This window comes from Bidens hawaiensis, unplaced genomic scaffold (genome assembly GCF_021521415.1).
Source record: "Bidens hawaiensis isolate Kalapana, Puna unplaced genomic scaffold, B.hawaiensis_p1.1 tig00005935_1, whole genome shotgun sequence".
Classification (NCBI taxonomy): Eukaryota; Viridiplantae; Streptophyta; class Magnoliopsida; order Asterales; family Asteraceae; genus Bidens; species Bidens hawaiensis.
In genome coordinates, this window is record NW_027491390.1 from 1,082,924 (window position 1) to 1,108,294 (window position 25,371).

The 25,371-nt window shown below is 38.2% G+C and overlaps 1 protein-coding gene across 1 annotated transcript; it reads left to right on the forward strand.

Annotated features, from left to right (window-relative positions):
• Positions 1–229: 229 nt before the first annotated feature.
• LOC143631087 (DExH-box ATP-dependent RNA helicase DExH5, mitochondrial-like) lies at positions 230–7,487 on the forward strand. The gene is made up of 19 exons (XM_077099935.1): positions 230–628; positions 1,499–1,650; positions 1,741–1,828; positions 1,903–2,148; positions 2,248–2,343; positions 2,424–2,612; positions 2,775–2,934; positions 3,019–3,149; positions 3,733–3,900; positions 3,995–4,267; positions 4,340–4,534; positions 4,613–4,816; positions 4,912–4,981; positions 5,486–5,634; positions 5,708–6,017; positions 6,086–6,156; positions 6,237–6,389; positions 6,785–6,895; positions 6,971–7,487. Exons 1-19 carry the CDS (start codon positions 383–385, stop codon positions 7,436–7,438), a joined length of 3,480 nt encoding a protein of 1,159 aa, XP_076956050.1. The 5' UTR covers positions 230–382; the 3' UTR covers positions 7,439–7,487.
• Positions 7,488–25,371: the final 17,884 nt, after the last annotated feature.

Consider the following 25,371-nt stretch of genomic DNA (forward strand, 5'->3'; position numbering starts at 1 on the left):
ACAAATACGTTAAACTATCAACAGTCAATTCTTTGGTTGAGAGATCGAAAGGCAAGTCAGGACTAGTAAAAACCAATTTTCCATACTTATAACGTACAAGAGTGATCTCATCTCATAGGATTAACACAAAGTACAAAACCAAACCCCAAACTCAAACTCAAACTCTCAATCTACCGTCCATCCGCCGCCGCCGCCGCCGCCGCCGCCGCCGCCATCACCACCACCACCACCACCACCACCGCCGCCGACGCCACCAATAACACACTGGCAATTAACTGACCAACTGACCGATTCACCGCCGTGAGTATTCACTATTCAACTACTTTCGTGCCCTAAACCCCCAAATAATAATAATAATAAAACCTAATAATTGTCACCAGCAATGACGGACGCACCACGTCCGCCACCGTACGGGTCCGTGTACGTGCCGCCACATCTTCGCATTCGCTCTGTCATCACTCCGTCTGCAGCTGTTGCATCTAATTCTCCTGCTGTTGTTAATGCACCTTACATTGCTAATAATAATATTATTAATAATAATTATATTAGGTTACCGATACCGAGCCCTTATCCTTACGTGCCACCGCCTCATCAACAACAGCCACAATTCGTGCTCCCGGTTCACTCTGTGAGTTTTATTTAACTACATTTTGTTATATTGTTATTGTAATTTGGTAATGTGGTTACTGTAGTAAAGAGTAATGTTAATTTAGTTTGTTTGCTTAGCTAATTCAGTGTTGTGGAACTCGCTAGGTCGTGCGGTGGGGTATTGACTAGCGATTAATAGGAATGAACTGGATTGGATTTTTATACATAAACAAATTAAGTGTTAAGTGTAAACTTGACAAATAAAAAAAGGTTCTATTTTTTGACTGATTTGACTGAGTACTGATCAATGGGTCAGATTAGGTGAAATCGCATTGGTCTAGTGCTGATTACCAATTAGGCACTGTCTATAACCGATATTCACAATGCTGATTCAGTTTCAAGGCAAAATTTAGGTTTCAGAAAGGATATTCATTTGCAAGAAACATGCATTTGGTTTTAATCAGGTGGAAAGTAGGTGGATACTAGGTTAACACAGCTAATGAAAAAGGTGAATGCCGTAAGGATACATTATATGAGTACTGTTACTAACTTATTTATTTTTTTATTTGTTCTTTTAGCAATTAATACCATGTGTTAGTACATTAAACCATTTCTCCATTTGTTTTAAAACAGAGGTGTAGTTTGACTTTGGGGATCAATTGGGCCATTTCTTAACCCCTAAAGTGGTCCAGATTCTAAAACCTTGTGTGAAACTGAGAAAAAGTTGAGTAGTTGAGTAGATTACTAGGCGGTTTTATGTATGTTTCCATGGAGAACTAAATAGTACCACTACTGTACTGGTTTTATGGTTTGGTATTGAGTTAATTTGGTTTGTTGCTAAATGGCCATGAATGTGTGTATTTATAAATTTTTTGCCTTTTTTGTATTGATATTGATTTTATATTTACAGGGCCCTTCCACATCGGATTTAGATCCTTGGAAGCGGAAGCTAACGACACTACTGCAAAGTAAAGATACACAAGAGCTGATTTCAAGGGAAAAAAAGGACAGACGTGATTATGAACAAATAGCAGCTCTGGCTACTAGCATGGGCTTGCACAGGTGTTATTATTGATATTATTTTAAGAGTTGATGTTTTCATGCTTATTATGTGTATTCTTTAAATAAGTAGTTGACTGTAATTCTTGGCAGCCATTTGTATGCTAAAGTGCTTGTTGTTAGCAAGGTTCCATTGCCAAACTATCGTTTTGATCTTGATGATAAACGCCCACAAAGGGAGGTAATTTATCAAATCATATAAGTTTATTTAGAATATTATTAACTTCTTGAATGCTGACGATTATATGTTGGCAGGTGTCTTTACCTCCAGAGTTGCAAAAGAGAGTTGATGCTCATTTGAAGGAGTATCTTTCTAACAAGGCTAAGAGTAACAATGGTTCAAAAGATAGTTTATTTTCAAAAACAAGTAGCAATGGTAGCATCATTAATGATGATGGGTTATTTGAGCAACCAGAGCTGGGCCCACAGACCAAGGCGGCACTGGAGAAGATTAATTGGCTAAGGAGTGTTCAACTGCATACTGACCAAAAAGCATGGCAGGTTCGTTTTTTTACCTTGTATAACATATTATATTATCTAGGTTCTTATGCACAGAAGTACTAATATGATATAATTATGAAAAACATTTGTTTGTTATAGGACTCTTCAGACGGTTGGAGGATGGGCGAGTTCCGTAAAAGCCTACCCGCTTACAAAGAAAAAGATGCAATATTAAATGCCATTCAACAGAATCAGGTATTACATGGTGTAGTTTTCATGCATATATTTTTATCATTAAAAACTATTATACACATGTAAATAATATAGTTTTACAGGTTGTTATCATCTCAGGTGAAACTGGTTGTGGGAAGACAACCCAGATTCCTCAATTTATCTTAGAATCAGAAATTAATTCTCTGCGTGGGGCCACATGTAGTATAATATGTACTCAACCTCGACGTATATCTGCTATGTCTGTTTCTGAAAGAATCGCCACCGAGCGAGGCGAGAAGTTAGGTGATACTGTAAGTACTACTTTATCGTAGCTGGCAATTTTGAGCTGTTTACTTTTGAACGGGTCTTATATGGGCTAAAACGTGTTTGTTTTGTTCCACAAGTTGTATTATAATTGAAACGACATATCTTTATCTGTATAATATATAAATATGTTAACATTTTTGTTGAAGGTTGGATATAAAGTTAGGTTAGAGGGTATGAAAGGAAGAGATACCCGTCTGCTATTTTGCACCACGGGAATCTTGTTGAGAAGATTACTGGTTGATAGGAACTTAAAGGGTGTTACTCATGTTATTGTAGATGAGATTCACGAGCGTGGCATGAATGAAGGTATATAATACTATTAATGATGTTTTTAAAGTCTATAGTTTTTTTTATAGAAAATGTGGTTAAAAATGCTTGTTTTTTTGACAGACTTTTTGCTTATTGTTCTTAAAGAACTACTTCCTCGTCGCCCTGACCTTAGAGTAGTTTTAATGAGTGCAACCCTTGATGCAAACCTCTTTTCAACCTACTTTGGTGGGGGCCCATCGGTTCACATTCCGGTAATACTTTGGTTCAGGTTGAAGCGGATTTTTTTGAAGCTTGTAAACAAACCAAAGGGACACATAACAATTAAACAAACTGGGTGTTCATGAATAGTGTTTTGTTAGTTTATGTTTGTTCATTAATAGTATAAACGGACGGCCAACGAATGTAAACAATGGATTTTAATGAACAACAATATGTTGGCCTAAAAACGTTATTAAAACTAGACTAAATGGTAACGGGCGTAATAATTTTAATGAATTATTAATGAACATGAACGAACCAACAATGAATGTAAACTAACAAACATAAATGAATGTAGACTAATGAACATAAATGAATTTAAATGAACAAGCGGAAAGAGCGTCTACAAGCATAAACGAAAGAACGAGACGTGCTCGTGTTTGTTTGTTTATTAAAATAAACCATAAACAAACTTCATGGCGGGCGGTTCATGATAGGTTCGCTGAATGTTCGGTTTGTTTACAGGCCTAGTCATATTTTAATTTTGGGTTGTGTTGGCCCAAGCACATTCCGTCAGTTTTTATTAAATTTTTTGATGATTTAACTAATGTGTTACTTTTACTGCATCGTGTGTAGGGTTTTACTCACCCTGTGCATGGCTATTTTCTTGAAGATGTTTTGGAATCAACCGGATACCAATTAACTGCAGAAAATCAAATAGACGATTACGGTCAAGAAAGAACATGGAAGTCAAATAAACAATTTATTAAAAAGAGAAAAAGTCAAATCGCCTCAGCTGTTGAGGTAAATCATCTTCTTATTTCAAATCGTTTAGTTTGTTCATGTTCTCGTCTATTAACTTTTAATGCTATATTTTGAAAAAAAAAATTGAAAATAGGACGCACTCGTATCTGCTGACTATAGGAGCTACAGTCAACAGACACGCGAATCTATGTCGTTTTGGAATCCCGATTGCATAAATTTTAATCTTATAGAATTTATATTATTCACGATATGTGAGAATCAAACACCTGGTGCGGTTTTAGTGTTTATGACCGGGTGGGATGACATAAGCTCTCTAAAGGAAAAGCTGCAAGCACACCCTGTTCTTGGAGATCCGGCCCGTGTTTTATTTCTTACGTGCCACGGTTCTATGGCCAGCTCAGAGCAGGTGGGCCCATGTGCATTTACATACTCGTTAGCTTTTTATGATAAAATACTGACTTTTAAGCTATGCATACAGAAATTAATATTTGAAAAACCGGCAAATGGGGCGAGGAAGATAGTTTTGGCTACGAATATGGCGGAAACGAGTATCACAATCGATGACGTGGTTTTTGTTATCGATTGTGGGAAAGCTAAAGAGACATCGTATGACGCATTAAACAATACTCCATGCTTACTTCCTTCTTGGATATCAAAAGTTTCCGCTAAACAAGTAAGTTTTATATACTTTTATCTGAATATGATAATCCTTTTTATAATTATTTATCAAAATTTTTTGTTGGATATACAGAGACGTGGACGGGCAGGTCGTGTTCAACCCGGAGTGTGCTACCATCTATACCCAAGATCCGTTTATAACGCTTTTGCAGAATATCAATTACCAGAAATATTAAGGACACCTTTGCAGTCACTTTGTCTTCAAATCAAAAGTTTAAAATTTGGAAGTATATCTGAGTTTCTATCTAAAGCTCTACAGTCACCTGAATTATTGGCGGTATTGATCAACAGTCAACTCGTATATATAATTTGTTTTGTATTTTTAATATAAATATTACATCATATATACTTTCATTAATTGACCGTTCACAGGTTCAAAACGCCATCGAGTATCTCAAGGTTATCGGTGCTTTAGACGAGAGTGAAAATCTAACTGTGTTGGGTATGCTAATTTTCGTTTACGTTTGTTTATTTAATAAACGAATGAACATGAATTTAGTTAAACGGACAGACATGAACGCGTGTCTTGTTTGTTTATGTTTGTGAACGTTTGCTCATTTAAATCTGTTTGTGATTTTTTGTTCGTTAGTTTACGTTTGTTGTACGCTAATATATTCATTTTTTTAAATATTTCGGCCCATTACATTTAGTCTAGTTTTAATAACAACACGTCAACACATTCTTATTCACATTTACTATTAAATATTAATTGGTTTTAACTCAGTTATGTTCATTCGTGAATCGTTTGCTTATACATTTAACGAACGAACATAAATGAACACAAACATGTTTATTTTTTTAACAAACGAACATGATCAAGAAAAGTTCGTTTAACTATTTATGTTTGGTCGTCTGTTCAATTAAAGCTAGACGAACAAACACGAACATGCTCTGCTTCGTTAATGTTTGTCAGGCTCATCAGTTTTTTATTTATTTATTTTGACAGGTCGTTATTTGGCGATGCTTCCTGTGGAGCCAAAACTCGGAAAGATGCTTATACTCGGTGCAATTTTTAACTGTCTTGACCCGATACTCACAGTCGCTGCGGGTCTCAGTGTCCGAGACCCTTTTTTGGCACCTTTAGACAAAAAAGATGTAAGTTGGACATTATGAGGAAAAAATATTATTTTTATTTTTTATATTATTTTCTGAGTTTTATAAGTTACAGCTGGCAGAGGCAGCTAAAGCACAGTTTTCTCGTGATCATCATAGTGACCATCTTGCCCTTGTGAGGGCGTATGAGGGTTGGAAAGTAGCTGAATTCGAGCTTAACGGTTTTGATTATTGTTGGAAAAATTTTCTTTCCGCACAGTCTATGAAAACCATTTATTCTCTTCGTCGCGAATTTCAAACCGTACTTATAGATACGGGTCTTGTCGATAGCAATATTACTACTTGTAACACGTGGAGTTATGATGAAAATCTTCTCCGTGCGGTTATCTGTTATGGCCTGTATCCTGGAATTTGCTCAGTTGTAAGTTTATTTTGACTATACATATATCTAGTTATTTTTATTTAATATTTTGTATATTATATTTATGTTAAGTTTATTTGCAGCATAATGAAAAGTCGTTTTCACTGAAAACAATGGAGGACGGTCAAGTGCATCTACACTCGGTAAGTTTTATATCTAAAAAACAAATTGAAAATGTGTCTATTTTGAATTTTTGATATGTTTTTTCTTTTGATACTGTAAGAACTCGGTTAATGCACGCGATTCCAAGATTCCCTTCCCGTGGCTGGTCTTCAATGAAAAGATTAAAGTCAACTCTATTTTTCTTAGAGATTCAACAGCCATTTCTGATTCAGTAATGCTACTATTTGGTGGGACCCTTTTAAAAGGCGATATTGTAAGTCCGTTAATTTGTTATCTGTTTTGGTGTATAAAAAACAAAAAAATATTGATTTGCGACTGAATAAAACAAACTGAAATGACCGAAAAGACCGAACCGAACCGAATTTACGGATTTTCATTTTTAGTTTTGATATGTAATTTAGCCCAAGTGTACAACTGTACCAGTGTATTATTCCCAAAATTCACTATTTTGGCCCAGTTTTGTTTTCAGCCCAAAATTTTCCAAGCCCAAATGGTAAAATCGAAACCAAATCAAACCCAAACCGAAGCTGAATAGTTTTTAAAATCTCAAAAGTCGAATTTTCGGTTTGTGTTGGTTTGAGTTCAAATTCAATTCTTACTCTCTTATTATTATTCACTAACATTTTTGCTCTTTTTTTTAAAAAATAGGACGGTCACTTGAAAATGATGGGCGGATACCTGGAGTTCTTTATGGACCCCACATTAGGCGAAATGTATCAAACTTTAAGACAAGAGCTTGACGAGTTAATTCAGTGCAAAGTATGAACTCTATTTTATTTTATAACAATCAGTTATATTTATTTAATTTATTTCTGATTAACATTCATGCATCAGTTAACGAACCCCAGAATGGACATACACACGCACCATGAGCTTTTATCTGCCATTAGGTTACTTCTACCCGAAGACAAATGCAATGGCAAATTCGTATTCAATCGCCAGGTGTTATACAACGACTCGAAACCGTATGTCGCAGCGGTACCACCGCCACAGCCGCCAATTTCTAGGATCGATAGTGGACCGGGCGGTGACAATTCAAAAGGTCAACTACAAACATTACTCACTCGAGCCGGGTGTCCGCCCCCGACTTACCGAACCACCCAACTGCCCGACAACCAGTTTCGGTCCATATGTGAGTTCAACGGGATGCAGGTTATGGGCCACCCGTGTCATAACAAGAAGCAAGCTGAAAAAGACGCTGCAGCCGAGGCGCTAGAGCGGCTCACCGGTAGCAACGCGGGCCGGGATTTTGTTGGGAATATGTCAATGGTGTTAAAGAAAAGCAAAAAAAGTCACAACTAAATGAAGATTTTGACCATGATTTTGTTGTATATAAATATATAATGTAACTATTTCAATCTTGCTTCAATGGTATGACCAACAAATTGTAGGATTAATAATCATTAGTTTATGTTGGCAAATTTTATGTTTTGTTAAGTCCCATGTGATTTTATGTTGTCCCAAAATAAATGAAACCCTACATTTCAAGAGAAACAAATTGTTTTAATTAATAAAGTAATGTTTTTTCCTGTTTTGTTTTCATAAGTTTTCATAATATTGTAGCATTGTCACATGTGTTGTATAGTCTCAAGAAACACATGAATTTCAAACAATTAAAATTAGGGACCTGTGTCTTTCAGTTACTAAAGTTTGGCAAAAAGAAATAAATTCAATGGTCGAATATTCTTTGATCTTGTGGGTAATGAGGTCAAGGCCCATATTATACATAGTGTGTATGAAGCATTAAAGATGAAGCATTTGTTTAGGGTGAGTATATAATGTAATGAACTGTTGTAATGGTTTGTACACACTATTATAATTACACAGTTCGTTCATGCTAGTATTGTTGCAATTGGTTTATACGCATTGTTTTAATTGGATGACTTTGTTGCGTCTCTGTAATTAGTTTGGTTGTCTCGCTATAATCAATAGTGCCTAGCATTTTAGAAAATGTTTTTACATTAATGTAGCAATACATACAAAACCTAAACAAAATTCTTGATTTTAAGATATAATTTGACAATATATATATATATATATATATATAAAGCTATTTGAGTTTAATAAGTTCATAAAACTATATATATTTAAACAAAATAATCAACAATAAGTTAATTTTACCTTGGCAAGAAGGCTGTGGTCCTGTATTTAAGAAATTGGCAACCCCAACTCATTGTTTATTAATGTGGTCATGTGATGATGCTACTTCTTGTTTCCTATTTAACTTAACCTTTTTATACATAGTTTAATAAATATGTAATCTTTTAATATCATCTTCAGCTATATTAGGCCAGGCTATAAGGTTGGCATATCAAAATTTGCTTCATATAGTTACAATAATAATAATAATAATAATAGAAAGTAATTAAAACACACAAGAAATGTATAGAGATATAAAGCATAAACAACAAAATCAGTAGGTCAAGCCAATGGGGTTTCTTGCACAACTTGAAGAGGCAAGTGTAGAATTATTCTTTTTCACTTTTTCCCTTCGTTTTAATTGATGGATTATATGATGATCATGAATAAACAATAATAACTAGTTGTTCAAACACGCACGTTGCACCGTGGGAGCTTGATGTCTCATCTGTTTGCTACGGTACTGATTCATACCGTATTAACAATTTGTGGGGTTGTTTGTGTAACTTAATGGAATATTTGGGTTACTAATACTACATTAAAAATTTGTGAGGTTAATTGCGTAATTAATAGAACTTGGAGATTACTATATTACAAAGTTGCAGGGTTAATGGTGTAACTAAATGAAAGTTATGAGGTACCAAATGAAAATGAAAATAGTCGTGTGAGGTTAATTATGTAATTAATGAAACTTGAAGATTATTGTGTAACTAAATGAATCTTAAAGGGTATAATATATAAATATCTTTGCACGAGTTTCAAAACTAGAGTTGCAATTTATGTAAATGAATCTTGCGGGGTTGTTTATGTTGTTATTAGGGTGAAAGGGGTAACCGTCGGTAGCTGCCCAACATCAACATCCGACTTACCATCGACAACTTAAACGCTCACCGCAAGTATCAACCCACAAGAAACCGCACAACCCAACACTCTCTCTCCTTTGCATGTCTTTTTTGTGGGGCTGTTTATAGTAATTAGGGTGGTAAGAGTAATCACTTTAATTCATATATCTATAAGCACTATGAATTAAATGTCAAATATTTTATAATATAGTATAGATAATATAAAATAAAATAATTACAAACGTTTATTATATTATTATATTTTATTTTGTTATGTGTCTAGTCAAAGGTTTAAATAAAGAAAAAGTGCCATGTTATTATTGAATATATTTGTTTGGTATATTTTCTTATCTTCATTTTATTATCATCAAGCTCCATTGAGGGGCAAACAACATTAAGCATTACAATATAAAACTGAGGCAAGACAAAGGCATGGAAACAAAGACAACAACTAATAAAAGTTTGATACCAAAGACAAACAAACACACATGAATCCAATGCTACGAACAGTGATGAAACTTGGACTCTATTTCGAAAGGGAAAGAGGGACTCAATACGTATAAAATTTTTCGAATGAAACGCATAGATTAAAATACTAAGCAAAGGGGGGGGGGGGGGTTGAAGCTTCTCACTTGGTCACAAACCGACAATCGTCATATAATCAAATATGTTGCTAAAACATGACTTTTCAACTAACTTGTGGCCCGTAACACGTAAGAATTCAATATTAATTCAACTTGAGTTGATTTGTCTCGATTTACTGGCTGCTAACGACTTTCGAGATAAAGAAAGTCCATTCATTGACTCACCGAAACAAATTTTCATCAATTTCTCTTGTACATTCGTAGTTTGATAGTGTTTTTTGAGATTTGTATCTCTTGTCAACTTGTGAAATGAGACTTGACTAAGAAAATACTAACATATAAAATCATCGAGTTATGTTACCTAGCCATGGCGCGACTTAAATATACAAGCTCGTTTTCCAGCCAACTCGTCTTATTCCGATAGTTAAAACAATCTAATGTTAGTTTCATGATATTTGAATTTGAAAAGAGATTGTTTTGATAATATATACTATTGTTTTGATATTTTATGACAATTGTAAGTGTTTCTAACTTCATTTGAAAATTAAATTTGATAATATATACTATATGTTACTTCAATATTGAAATATGATTTGAAAAATAATATTATATAATTTTGGATTAGAGATGTAAGATGCATGTGTTTGTGTCTGATGTTGTCTTTGAAATGAGTTTAGTGACAGCCACCCACCTGCCAGCAAACATCTTCTTCCACTTGTCTTCTTCTATGCTATTTGTTTGTTTCTTATCTTGCTCTTTGTTTTATAACTTTTACCTTTTATTTTTATCGATTCAAATAGAAACTCGTATCAAATGATTTAACTGTCTATTTATCATGTATGATATGACTTTTGTTTATTTATAACTTAACACAATAATAAATCAAACATATATAGTTGGGCGCGTTGTTAACTTGTTATAATGTGCTAGACACTTCGTTATATACTTTGAATAAAACTGACATGTTGAATGCCTTTTTTAAGGTTTAGAATATTATACACGCACTAAAACATATCGAATCAGACTTGAAAAGTTGGACATGTCATTGTAACATATTACATGCACTATTAGAACTTTCGGCACACCAAGTGTTAATACTGATACCTGTTGAACCATTATAGCATAACATGATTAACATCCAACCACCTCTCGTACCATAAATATTGTTTGTTTTGATCACAGAAAGCTTATTGATTTGTTTTTGGTTGCCCAATTGGAGACTTCCCTGGATGTCGTCATCTATCCTGATACTGCTCTCACTTGAACTCGTTTAACTGTGAAGTTTTTCTCTCGTCCACTAGCATTTTGTCCATAATGCGTTAATGATTTAAGAGACGGAACATTTCTTATGAACCAAGAGTCTCTCATAGTCTCACGTTTGGTCCCCCTTGTTTTCTTTGTGCCGTAGTGTAAATTTACCCGTTTGCGCTTGAAATTTTGTATACGTAGTGCAAATTTACTCATTTTCGACTGAAAATTGGAGCACGACCCCCCTCGTTTATGTTTTTTTAAATACATTTTGAGTCTACCCCCCCCCCCCCCCAACTCTTGACGAACTCGTCCAAGCTTCGCCACTATCTACCGATGTGAGATTGGCATAGGGTGTTATAGTGCCTAAGCATTTTATTCTCTAGGGCCGGTGGCTAACTATTTATTTGTCAATGGTGTGGGTAAAAAAAGATTTTGTTGGGTAAAGCACCAAGGATTTGTAGCATCAAATGACAATCAACCTTCCAAACTACCCACCCTTATAATTGATGGGTAAAAACCACAAAGCCATGATGATTAAAGGGTAAAACACCACCAAGTGATGATGATTGATGGATACATATATGTTATGTTTTATGAATAACACATTTCCTTTTTTCATCTTTCAAGTTCTCATCTAGTATTTGGCCTTTTGCTATATATATCAATGGGTCCACTCTTTTTGAGTTATACTTTTTTTGTTGATAAGAATTATTAGAAGATAAAACTGCAAAGACATTAGAAGATACAAACACCAAAGGGAAACCAACATACTTGCAAGACAATCTAAAACCACTCCCAAACATTATCCCGACACGCGCTAGAACAAACACTAATGCCTAGCTAACAACCGACTAAACCTAAAGGCGACACCCGACAATCGTGTTGGTCCTAAAACTCAGTTCTATATCTATATATATATATATATATATATATGATATAGCATGAAATGATATTACAAAGTAGAAAATGGTTAGGGTTCAAATCCCATAATTGATATTTACGTAATTATTTACCATTCAAAAAAAGTTACCGGTCAAACAAATAAAAGTTAAGTGTACTAATATGTAATGATTAGTGTTATTATTAATGTGTAATGATTAGTGCTATTATGAGTAATGATTTGCTAGTTTTTAGGACATAATTAATGTCTTGATTATGACGAATGATGGTGATAATAGAGGTTCATCAATGATTAATGGGTGCTTTGTAAGGTCATGCATACTTTAGGACGAGTAATTATACAAATCAGATCTTAAGATATCTTTAACTATATATTAGTAAATGATTTTTTTTTGACTTCACAGTTAAGCTATCTTACTGCGCGAACACGTCGCGCCCCGCCACCCCACTCAGGCCAACTATGTTGACATGATCGGGATCCACGCTGGCATCCGAGTTTGGCTTGGCGTTCCTGGTAAAACCCAGTTGGCTCACCCCGCCCGAAGGCACGACAAGTTTAATTGCTCTGGTAAAATCCGGTCGGAATCAGGATTCGAACCCGGGACATCCGGGTCATCCATCATGTTCCTGACCATTGGGGCAAGCCCCGCTGGTTATATTAGTAAAAGCTTTACAATCCCTTAAGTTTGACTTACAAAGTTTTCCTATAGTCGTTGTGTTTCCTCCAACTTGACATTGTTTCTGGGTAAATCACGCATAAAGTATCAGAATTAGTATGGACAGTTGACATACCGTCTCATGATGACTCACTAAGATATTGGGGGTTGTTTCAAACGTTATTCAATTAAAAAAAATGCTTTATAATCCCTTTTTTAACTTTCATTCTTTTTTAAAAATGTATTTAAATTAATTTATTACACACATATGAAAATCAATTGTTCTTTGCATATACATAACTCTATTTTATCAATCAAACATTAGTTCATAAAATATAATTTTTTAGGGTTTGAAGCAAATCGAACAAGTTAAATGTACATGCTAGAATAGTTTAGAATATGTATTATACATATATAGAAATCTATTTATCAAACTAATAATAATAGAATGATTTAAAAGATCATTTAAACACATTTTAGAAGTCTTATATAACTTTCTTTTAGTTAACTTTTACACTTGCATACAACCCACTTCTTTGATCTTGTTATCAAAAGAACAAAATATAAATTAACTTAATCTCATGTGAATTAGAGGAAACTGTCAACTTTAATTAAAAAAAGAAAAAGAAAATATCCATCTTTTATACATTTTAATTTTGGTAATACATCAAAAGTTGATAAATTAGTTTTAGGCTAGTATTTTTTTACAAGGGTAACATAAGTTCTTAAAATTGATCTAAAAGGCAACATGTTGCTCACTATCAACTAAACGAGTAATATTAAGGATGAGGTGGAAAGAAGTGGCGTGCCAAACATGTCTCATTCTTCACCTAATGGGTATAGGAAGACGTAGAAACACAATCGACGAAGGTAGGCGTTCTTGTAAAGTGTACAAATGAAGGATTGCTAAAGGTGTAGCGAGAGGTGTTGGTATTTAAGTTAGAGAGGTGTTGGTGAGAGTTAATGTTGAAGATGTTACAATGATTACAAAAGCCCCTATGACAACACATAATTTACAACAATCCATAATGATGACAACTAGAATTTAACCTAATGTATAAGTCGAAATCCAAATGACTTTGACTTTCCAAATAGACATAACTGACGTGAACGGTTATATAAGCGGAAAGACATTGTTTCTATCACCTAAAACTTAAACCAAGGATAAAAATATTTAACTTCACAAAAACTAAAATCTCAATCCTGACAATTAATTTGATTCTCCATATCAAAATATTACAAACTTGTATTTCCTTTATGATACAAAAATGTAACATGTTATAGAAAAGACAAGTGTGCCATTGAAACGAGTTTGGTGGCTTCCAAATTTATGTTTTTAAGTTTTTGTGCCTCGGAATTTGGACCCCATGTTTATTGGATCTGAGATTTGTGATTCCTAGGTTATAGTTTATATTTTTTTAACCTACTTCAAAACAAAACAATGGGCTTACACCCTTTTGAATAGTATAATAAATTGGTAACGAATCTTTTCTATGAAACTCCTATTTTTAGTTCATGTTCCGGAGCTATTTATTTAATGGAAAGGATGTTTTATAAGAATATTCGGAAGTCAAAAAGATATTAGACCATCTCCAACGTTATAGACGTAGAGTGAACCCGTCTCATATGAATGAGAAAGAAGAGAGACGGAGACATGTAGATAGTCTAAAATATAATGTTGTTAACAAAATAACTTGTGATATCTTTATGGCTTAGTCGATATAGTTACGGATGAATGGGATAATGACTCTCAAAATAAAGTACATTGAATAAAAATTTAGTCGTTTTTTATTTAGTTTGTTTTATGTATGTGGACGAACAAACTTTTAAAAGGCTTGTATAATGTATCGTAAAATTCTACAAGTATATAATAGATCTATACATTCATACACAACACTTTCCATTCTTCTGTTTTTACTTGTATTTTTCTGTTTCGGTTTTATTCCACAAAATTGGTACACAGTTTCTTAAGAAACCACTAATACATTTTTTAATGTTGACGTGCACCAACCCTTATAATAGATAAACATATTTTATATAAACATTTTATTTTTTTACACTTGTGTTTTTACTTGTAAATAGAGGTACACAAATAGGGGGCACAAATAGGTTTTTTTTAGCTCAAACCAGTTCGGGTTATATTCAAACTCGGTCAATATCCAGTTTGGGTTGAGACTGGTTTATAAGGGGAAATGATTGGTTTGTATGAAACCGGTTTAAATGGTTATAAACCATTCGGTTCGGGTTTTAAGTTCTCAAATCAATTTCAACGTTGAGGTTTGGTTCGAGTCCAAACTGGTTTCTCTCATATTGGTTTTATAATAGGTTAAGATTTGTATTAGAAATAAGGTTTGGTTTTCAAGCCAGGTTTTTTATTTTTTATTTTTTTGCATCTACGGTTGTAAGTTTATAAATACTAAAAATTAATGCAAAGAATAGAAAAAAAAAAAATCCTTTTAACCCACACCAACACATTTAAAGTAGAGACATGAGCATCTATCAGAGAAGTTATTGTCAAAAAGGCTTAATATTTTTTAAATCTTTATTCCCACATAACAAAACCAAAACAATCAATGCTTGTAATAAATACCCCTATATTTATTTTTTGTAATGACCAACAGACATATAATGCTTATATATTTTGTACTGGGTGATCCAATAGCAAAAGACCATCATCAGCTGGCCCAACCAGCCGTACAAAATTCTTAAGCGCTTTCAAGTTATCTCCAGTTTCGGGGAAAACTCACATGTCCAAAAGCCCACTGATGGTAAAACCTGGACGCTTTCAGGATCGAATTGGAGATCACAAAGATCTTAGTTTTCCTTCATTGAGCCACCAATGATCCCCCAAAGTGTGTAAGTAAGGATTGAACTGGGTCTTCATAGAAATGCTTTCTACCACTACACCATATTGGAAATACACCCCTACATTTATCCAAGTTATTTGATTGAAAATCTTGTTTTCTGCTATTTAAATCCTATCAATATTTAATTTGCAAATTTTTAAAAGCTCTAAATATATCAGGATCAAACAAACAAACAAACATAAGATATTTAAATGACAACCCAAACTCTTTTATATGATCAAACGAACATAAAAGAAAAAAGAAAAATACAACTAATAACCTAGACTCATATTTATAACTAAATAAGACTTATACCATAAATTAGATAATTTAAACATCCAAACTAATGTAAATTAATCTTTTACTTTGGCCCTTCAACTTTCAACTCATACGCGTTATAAGATTAACTTTCAACGATACACTAAGGATGTCACTTTTACCCAAAACTCGATACTCAACCCGAAAAAACTCGTACCCGAACTGACTCGACCAGAGAAACCCGAACCAGAACCAAATTAATTCGGGTTGGTTCTTGGGTTCGAAATCTAGGTTTCGGGTCAACCCGAATAAATTTTTAGTTTTAAAACCATATATAGTTTTATGTGTTATAGGCTAAGCCTTAGCCGATGACGTTATTAGAATTTAGTACAAATCGATTGTTCCCGTTTACTTTATTATGAATCGATTGTTTATTGCTTATTAATGTTTCTATTTATGACTAAAAACAACTATAATCCAACACCCTAATCACGACATATTAAAGACGATTATGTCGGTCTTGTTTACTATGGTTGAACTTTGTTAAATTTTACTCTTATTATGATGTTTTATAATCGGTTTATTTTTGTTTTGTTATTGGTTTATTTACATTACGAGTAAAGAATAATATAATTTAAATTTAGCAATGTAGCTTTTTTTATAGGATACACGAAACCCAATTACCAAATTACTTGAACCCGAAATAACCGTGAGATTTGGGTTGAGTTTCGGGTATGAATTTAAAACTTTGAAACCCGAAAAACTAACTCGAAGAACACCCCTACGATACAAACTTCGTGAACAAATGTAGAAAAAAATACAACAAATTTGCTTCATGTTGGATCCCTCTAATACCTTGAATAACTCCTAACTTCTAGTGAAGAAACATATCATAAAGGTTGTGTTTGCAAAGTTGTCGTCCGGACCCATCCTAGGATAAATCATGATTAAGTCTATAAATTTAAAGACAAAAATTCATAATTTAAGATAAAAAAGGGTGAAAAGGAATTAAGTAATTAAAAAATAGGAAAGCATGAGGCTTTGGCTCTTTTCTCTTGTATAGTAAAAATTGTGTTAGTTATGGTCTTTGTGATTAATGATGTGTTTTATAAGAATAATAATGTGAATTAGAATGTAATTTTTTGTAAGTTGAGTGTCTTAGTCAATGATCAATAGGCACTTATGATGTCATGGACAAATCAAGTATTTAAAGGTGTCCATTGAAAAACTTTTTATACATATTAACAAGAAATTAATAGAATAATTAACAAATAGTTTGTTCAAGGACATATCAAGTATAATAGATGTTAAGATTAAGAATTATTTAAAAAGTAAGAATACATTTTTATTTCAAAAAAAATTTATAATTTAAGAACATTTATTCACTGTTTAGCCTTAACAATCATGTTGTGACAGATCGATAATATCAGATGATATAAGGGGTTGTATGTTACAAATGATACTAAAGTTCCTCATATTATTATGTCTAGACATATGATTATGTGTGTTGGCTATGTTATTCAAAATCAATGGTAATACAATTGTTAACACATCTCCCACACATTCAATGAGATCAAAAACACAACATTAAGAACGACACATACCCATATAAATGTATACATAATCACAAGCGGGCACTAGGAGATTTGTTGGTTTGTTCTCTCAAGCTTAATCCACTGCTTAAAAGCTCAATAAAAAGTTTTTCAACTTATGTAAAATAGATACTTAAAATTTAAAATCTTTACATTTCAACATTTTCTCCTTTATGCTTTCCCATGTCATAGAGCTTCTTTGATTTACCTAAAGATATATACAACCCCTTGGAACATCAAAGCTGATCAAACTACCATTCTAAATATTCATAAAAAATTCTGAAAAAATAACTAAATTGTTAAAAAAATATATCCAAAAAGTCTTAAAACTCATCTCAATTAGGGGTGCAGGCAAGCCGAGCCTGAGATCGATATGCTCGGCTCGTTAATTTACACAGAGCCTGAGCTTGATCTCGGTTTGTTTCGAGCTTTATTTTCATAGCTCGAGCTCGACTCGTGAGTAGATTTCAAGCTTGAGTTCGGCTCGTTTACTATTTATTAATTAATTTTTATATATTTTTAATTATTTTTGTATATATATTTTTTTCAATTATCATTTTATTTATAAAATAATATATGTTATATAATTATAATTATAACATTATATATTTTAATTAATATTTATATATATATATAAAGTTATATAAACGACAGACTCGTGAGCCGGCTCAAGCTCGATAAGTGAAGCTCGGGCTCAAGCTCGTTTATTAAACGAACTTACTTTTAGGCTCACCCCCAGGCTCGATTAACTTCGGCTCGATCGAGTTTTTTCACGAGCCAAACTCAAGAAGCTCACGAACAACTCGGCTTGTTTACACCCTTAATCTCAATCCAACATCAATACCAACTTAAAGTCAAAATGTATCTTTTAAAGTTAAAACTAAATAAAAGCATCATCATACATATAGTAAAGCCATAAACTTTTTCTAGAAATTTAAAGAAAAGAGAATATTATCAATAATATCCGAATATATATATATCTATTCACTATTAACTATTATTAATCGACGGTGTGTTTACAGAGAGTTAAAACATACAGACGACAAATCCAACATGTTACGTCGCTATTAAATCGTCTTTGGCTTCCTTCGTCATTCTCTTTATCTAATTAAACCTGTCCCTCATTTCTTTCTCTCTCTATATACCTATACGTACACGTTCTTTATATCTATATATATTCACCCACCTCAAACATTAACCAAGAAAATCTTTTTATTACACCAAACATCAAGATTTTCATTTTCATACCGAAGAAACACTAAGTGACCCCGGGCAGATTACGGATAATCTGGGGGTTAAGTAATGTTTCCCACGAGGATGAGGTCCAGCAAAGAAAGTTGTTCTTCAGGTGACCTGCAAAACAGACACCGTAAGCTCGTCACTGAGAAGGGGGGGGGGGTTCCTCCTTGTGACCACCCTCCGGCGTGAGAATCAGACTAGATTGCTCTGAATATGTGTATATTAAGAGATTGCTAGAGAAGATAAGATAATGAGATATCAGATGATGTCCTTACCATTCCAAGGTGTTGGAGTATTTATAGCCGAGGGTAGGTTTCCAAGAAGGTACAGCCGGCTGAATAGTATTCCTGTTCTACCAACAGTGGGCTACGCACAAGCCATGCTGGTTGGTGGATAGGCTGCTGCCGATAGTGACAAGGTCGGCTGTATACTGTTCCTTTACTACCGGCTATGCACTGTTCCACCAACTGTAGGCTACGCACGTCCCATAGTAAGGGTTGGTGAGTAGGCAGCGGCTAATAGTGACAAACAGTACTAGAGGGTGCTCCTCCTCGTACTGTTGTCGGTGAGCTGTCACCCTGTGATTGGTTCATGGGCAGTTTTGGTCAGATCGTCTGTTTTGCCCATACCTTGGCAGGTATAGTACAAAAGATCTTCCAAAAGCATACGGACTGGCTCATTTGGGCGGGAGTATTCCCGCCTTGCTCATTCCTTCAGGTGACATTACTGAAGTATCAAGAGTTAGTGCCTTGTGCGTGTAGCCTTGCTATCAGTGCGGGTAGCCTTCCCTGATGGCTTGTATCCGCAGCTGCGGGAACAAGCGGGGTACTTTACCATTGGGAGGCTTTACCTGCGGGAACAGCTAGCGTACTGCACGTAAGGTCTTCATCTCTAAGCATGGTGGGTCCTGCGGAAGCAGTTGGTCGTTGCGCAGACGTCCCTCTTCAAGGTGAGTCTTGCGGGTCCAACTGGGCTCTGCTGGGACCTACCTCTTCAAGTCCCCACAGTCCAATGTTCTTCTCATGAATTATTAATAAGTGAGGTGAACTTTTGGACTTTAGCAAGGGGTTTTGAAAAGTGTTTTTAGTTTTAAGGTTTTCCGTGGGGATTCTTCCCGCGGTTTTCCTAATGTCACGCAGAAATTCCCGACTTTTCTGCTTGATCTTTGGGTATGAAGCGGGTAGGTCTGTAACCTCCTCGCAAGTCAGGAGCGTTGAGTCCCACTTGTGGATTCTCTATGGGGTTTTGGTAGTTTTGAACATAGTGATCAATTATGTTAAAACCACCAATTCCATCTTGGAGTTTAAACAATATAGTTCTCGACGTTCCCGCTATTCGGGGATGTTATTCCCGTTTCCGCAAGCATGGCCCAGAAGATCCTTCTTGGTTTGAATTCCCCGCGGAGCGCTAAGTATGTGAAGGGTTTTGCCTTGACACTGTACCCGCACTCGTCTTACGATTACTTTACTTCCAAGGTATTCCTGGCATCAATTCCCTGCGGGTGCTAAGTATGTGAAGGATTTTGCCTTAACACTTTACTCGCACCTGTCTTATAGTTACTTGGTTGCCAAGGTAAGGGGTATTTTCCCGCTTTTGAATCTTTTTGAAATTTTGAAATTCGAAGAGTTGGTGAAAGGATAAGAACAGTCCAAACTATTGAAACGTCATCCGACGGTTTCTTCAGACAGTGTCAGGACGTGCAGGAAGTTATGGCGACGTGACAGTATATGGTCATTCCAGGCGCTTTTTCAGGCGCGTGGGCGCGAATTTTCGGGCGCGTGGCCGCGAAACTAATGGCACGCGTCCTTTCAACAGCTGTTGCCAGCTTGCTCTTTGCCACGTGTCATAGTTTCATTGCACCTGCGATTTCTCTCTCTTCCGCATTAAATTCATCGCATTGATTGCGATTAGTATATAAAGGGGGAGAGGGTCCTTTGTAATCCACACTTTCACTTTTCTCTTCATCTTCAAAACGATTTCCGACGAATACTCACATTTTCAGTCGAGCATTCTCTTGAAATCGTTTTCTTTTTCATACCTGCAAGATGTCTTCTGCTTACGATCTTGAGGCTACAGCCCAGGAGGCTGGGGTGTACGCCGAGAACCCGTCATCCACGTCCGACAAGGATGACAAGAGTACTGCTGGCGAGTGCCAGTGTGCTCTGCCTGTCGATCTATATCAGTACATCGTCAGGAAGTTAATGCTCGAGTCTCTCGAGCCTGAGTTTCCTGAACCTCATCAGACGGTGTATGATGCCCCCAGAGGCAAGATCGGGGTATATGCCGCATTCTTTGTCTATGGGAATCTTAGGTTCCCCTTGACGAAGTTTGTGTACCGTGTTCTGGAGAGGCACGGTGTACACCTGACCGAGGTACACCCGATGGCGATCGCAAAGATTCGCCACTTCGAGTGGGTGTACCGGATTCTGGGCGTTGAGCCCTTCGTCGACCGCCTGATGACCTTCTACTCTTGGAGGTGCATCCAGGGGTGGTATACTCTGATAACCCGGATCAAGGGTTTGAAGATTTGCGCAACCGAGCGCAGTCTTCGTTCATGGAAGCGGGAGTTCTTTTATATATCCGCTCGCGCCATCCCCCTTGCCATGAAGTTTAAGAATGGGCAAGCACTCCCCAGCCTTCACGCCTCCAACTACCAGGAGGCGGAATGGTTCTCAAAGATTTCCCGAGTCCAATCTCCGGTTTACCGCTTTGCGGAGTCCGGGATGGTGATGCTCGGGATGAGCCGGGTGTGGAAGGATGCGGAGGCGCAAAAGATCCCGATCGTCCTTGAATACGGTTTGAACTCTGCCCCTTACGGTATGCTCTGTCTTCTTTGTTTATATAGGTTTGTCTTCTAACTGTTTTTCTTTTATTTCAGAGGGGAACGACTTGCAGTCGCTCCTGTATCCGCGGGAGGCTGATAGTCCCGCTCGGATGGGTACTCGTGCTCTAGATGAGAACGAGTTGCCCATCCTTGAACAGACGGCGGATCGGTTCGTGGAGGTCTACCCGCCAGGCCACGAGATCCTGAGCGCCAGGCGGCTAGGTAAGGCGTTATTCAACCCTCGACCCCTCAATGCTGAAACCTCTGCTGGAATTCCTCTAATCTTGTGTTCTGATGAGGAATCCGCAGATGGTCCTCCGTTAGTGCGGAAGAAGAAGGCTGCATGCGGGAAGGGGAAGGCGAAGGTGGCCTCTACTGCCGATCCGGTGCCTCGGTCTGATTCAGAGACCGAGAGCGAGGAGGTGGCGGGGAACCCTGGTGGTGATAAGACCACTGCTCCGGAGGCTGCAACGACTGTCACCTCCGGAGAGCCCAGGATGACGACGGTGAGCGGCGTAAAGAGGCCGGCTCCATCGGGTTCGTCCCCGCCTGTCCGCACTTTTAGGCTCAAGAAAACCCACCCGTAAGTACAAACTTCCTTCATTTTTAACTTCATAGCTTTCCATCATTAATACTTATCTCCTTTGTGCAGGCGTGGATGCTACCGCATTCCGGGGTGGAGCGGGGAGGAGTACCTCCGGACCCATGACGGTAGGCTTGGTCAGCCTACCTGAGGCGACGACCCAGGCGGCTGCGCCTGCTTCAGTTGGTTCAGTTGCTCACCCCGTTGAGCCAACTGTTCCAACTGTGATGACATCACCGCCGGCTGTCAGTGCCATATTTACTGAATCTTTCACTGAGCCGGCGGTTACTTTTTCTGCGGACTCCGCCGCGGCGACCACGGTTGTGAGTTCACCTACGGTGAGTTCGCCTCCGTTGGTTTCTACTACCGCGGCGGCCTTCACCATGCCTCCTCCATCATCGGCAACGACGGCCGATCCTTCAGGTATGTTTGGGGCTTCTCGCCAACCTCTGCCTCCTTCCCATCTGCCTGACCTCTTGGACGGATTTCCCTTGGGTTCAGGTGATGGGTTTGGCGGCTATCGGCCTGTTGTCGACCCTACAGGTGCGTAGGGTTCTTTTGGCCTTTTTTTTTTTTTTTTTTTTTTATATATCATCTTTTCCTAACTGCTTTTTGTTTTTTGCAGTGTCGGATTCCAATGAAGTGTATGTTCCACGATGGAACATCCGCCGAGGAACAACCCTTCGCACGCCTGTGGAGTGCGTGGAGTGGGCTCGTCACGCAGCTCCCAGTGGTGCGTTGGGGGAAGCCATGGCTAACTACCAGGAGGGTAGGCTAACCAATGAGCTTCGGGTTCTCCTGGCCCGGATGCAGCCGCGCGTCGAGCTGCTTTTTCGTGAAAACGACAAGTTAAAAGCAGCTCGCATCCAAGAAGTAGCTCAGGCGCGGGCTGTCCGGGAGGAGAATAGGAGGCTTACCGCAGTGGCTGCGGAAAAGGAGAAGGCCTTCAAGGCCCTCGAGGTTGAAGTTCAGGCCCGGCTCGAGGCCCGTTCCAAGGCTGCCCAAGCTGTTAACGAACAGCTTCGGCTGGCTAAGGAAACTGCACGGAACGCAACCGAGAGGGCCACCAAGGCTGAAGCTGTTGCTGAGCCTCTACGCCTCGAGAATGAGGAACTTAAAGCCAAATTAGAGGCGCTCCAACAGGCTCATGATGCCTTGGCGATGGAAGACGCCAAGAAGCTCCAAGAGATCTTGGACCAGAGGGGCGTGCTTGACCACACTGAGCGGAAGCTAAAGGGCGTTGAAGAGGCTGCTGCAAAAGAAGTGTTGCTTGCCAACCTCAATAAAAGTGAAGCCGAACGCGCCCGTAACCAAGCTCAAGCCGCCCTCCAAGAGGCTCTGGTTGCCAAGGAATGGCTTCTTCGAGAAGCGTTATCTCAGGTAAGTTTAACTTCATAATGTCTTTACGCTTTTCTTTGTAAATAGAAAATGTTTTGATACTTGTATTTTTTCTTGTAGGTTGTGCATCGAGTCTTTACGGACACATCATACGACGATGCCATGTTTGATATCTAGGGCATGCTTTGTTTAAGTCCTTGAAATCTATGCACATGCGCCATTGTTTGTTATTCTTCGGTACCATAACGGGATTTGCAACCCATGTTTGATATCTGCTAACGCGTACGATGCCTGCGTCAAGGAGTTCCTTGACTTGGGTTCAACACACGTTAGTTTGTTCTGGCCCCATTACTCTGCGCTTTTGTACGACTGGCGTAACAGCCGGATCGCACTTAAGCTTATGCTCTGCCTTACTTCGGGGTACACCAGTCATGTCAGCTGGTGTCCACGCGAAGATGTCAGCGTTTTTCTGTAGTAAGCGTTTGAGTAAGGTGCGTGTGGGATCAACAACTGTTGGGCCAATGGTAACGGCCTGGTCAGGGTATTTGCCGTTGAAGGCCCATCTTTCCGGTTCGGTGATGGTTGGTTTAGCCATCTTTGGTTTGGGTTTAGATGAGACAGATGCGATGCATACCTGGGGAATGCCGGTGATCATCGCTACACCCTCAGCTGTTGGCCATCCCATCATGCCGTGGACTGAAGATACCACGGCGTTGAATCTTGCCATCCCGTCTCTTCCGAAGAGAATGTCGTATGTGTGGTGTGGCTTCCTCATCACGACAAAATCCACGTCTTCTGTGCGTGAGTGATTCCCGTCCGTAAGAGTGACGGGGAAAGATAGGATACCCAGGGGGGTGTTTGTGCTGCCGTCGAACCCTTCCATCGAGGCGTAGATCGTTTCCAGGCGTTCCTTGTCTTCGTCATCTAGCTTGTCGAAGAACTGCCTGTACATCACCGTTGACGAGGCGCCGTTGTCAGCAAGAGTGCGAGAAGTGATGTAGTGCCCCAGCTGGCTTTTGATGACGATAGGGCCTTCTTTGCTGGGTCCTCCTGGCACTCGCGGGAAGCGCACCTCAGCTTCCTTCCACGCGCATGGTTCTGTCGCTCGCCTTTTTCTTCCTCTGATGTTGCCATGAACCATGTTGATGCTGATGTCAACAGGCTTTCATCCGTTGCCTCTGTACCGGTTATCATTCCTTCCTCCCTTCTTGATTGATGCCACAAGGTGTGCAAGTCTTCCATCCTTGACGAATGTTTCAACAATATCCTTCAAGGATGTACACTCCTCCGTACTATGACCTTTTGTCCCGTGGAAGTCACAGGATTTGCTTTGATCCGCATTAGGTCGCTGCCGGATCATTGGAGCTTTTGGCCATGGTAGTTTTTCGGTGGCAAATATCTCCGTGACGCTTTTGGTGAGTGGCGTCCACCGGTGTTTTCCGCTTGAAGGGTGTGTGTTATCCCTTCCGCCAACAAGAGGGCGAGAGCTGGATGAGGTGTCAAAGTTTACCCTTGACTGCCAAATACCTAGCTTCCTCTTTTTGTTCTGCCGGGCGATCCGAACATTGTTTTCTCTAGTCCTTTGCGTGTAGAGGTGTGTACTCTGGGGAAGATCCCTTCCCAGTTGCTTCTCCGTCTCGGCAAAGCGCTTGGCCGCCGTCATGATGGCATCCCATGTGGATGGCATGCCGTCCTTACCCGTCAATGTGTGGATAAGCTCTGGGTATTCGGCGCCCTGGATGAAAGCGGCGCGAACAAGATCTTCACTTATGTTGCCCAGACTCAGCTTTTTGGAGTTGAAGCGAGTGATGAAGTCTAGTAAAGATTCATCCTCCTCTCTAACGCAGTTGAGGATCGTCCACTGTTCTTCAGTATATTTCCTCTGTTGGCTGAAGTGTTGGCTGAACTTATTCTGAAAGTCCGCCCAATCATAGATGTGGTGGACCGGTAAACGATCGAACCATGCCCTGGCCGCTCCAACCAGAGTCATCTGGAACATATAACACCACGTGGGTTCCGTCCAGTTACTGACGGTTGCCCCCGCAATGAATCTGTTCAAGTGGTCGTCTGGGTCGGATAGACCATCATAAGTGCCGATGTTGGACATTTGTTTGGCACTTCTCGGGGCGATTGCTTCCGCAATGTCCCTTGCAAACTTGGACTTTCCTGCATTTGCAGCAGTT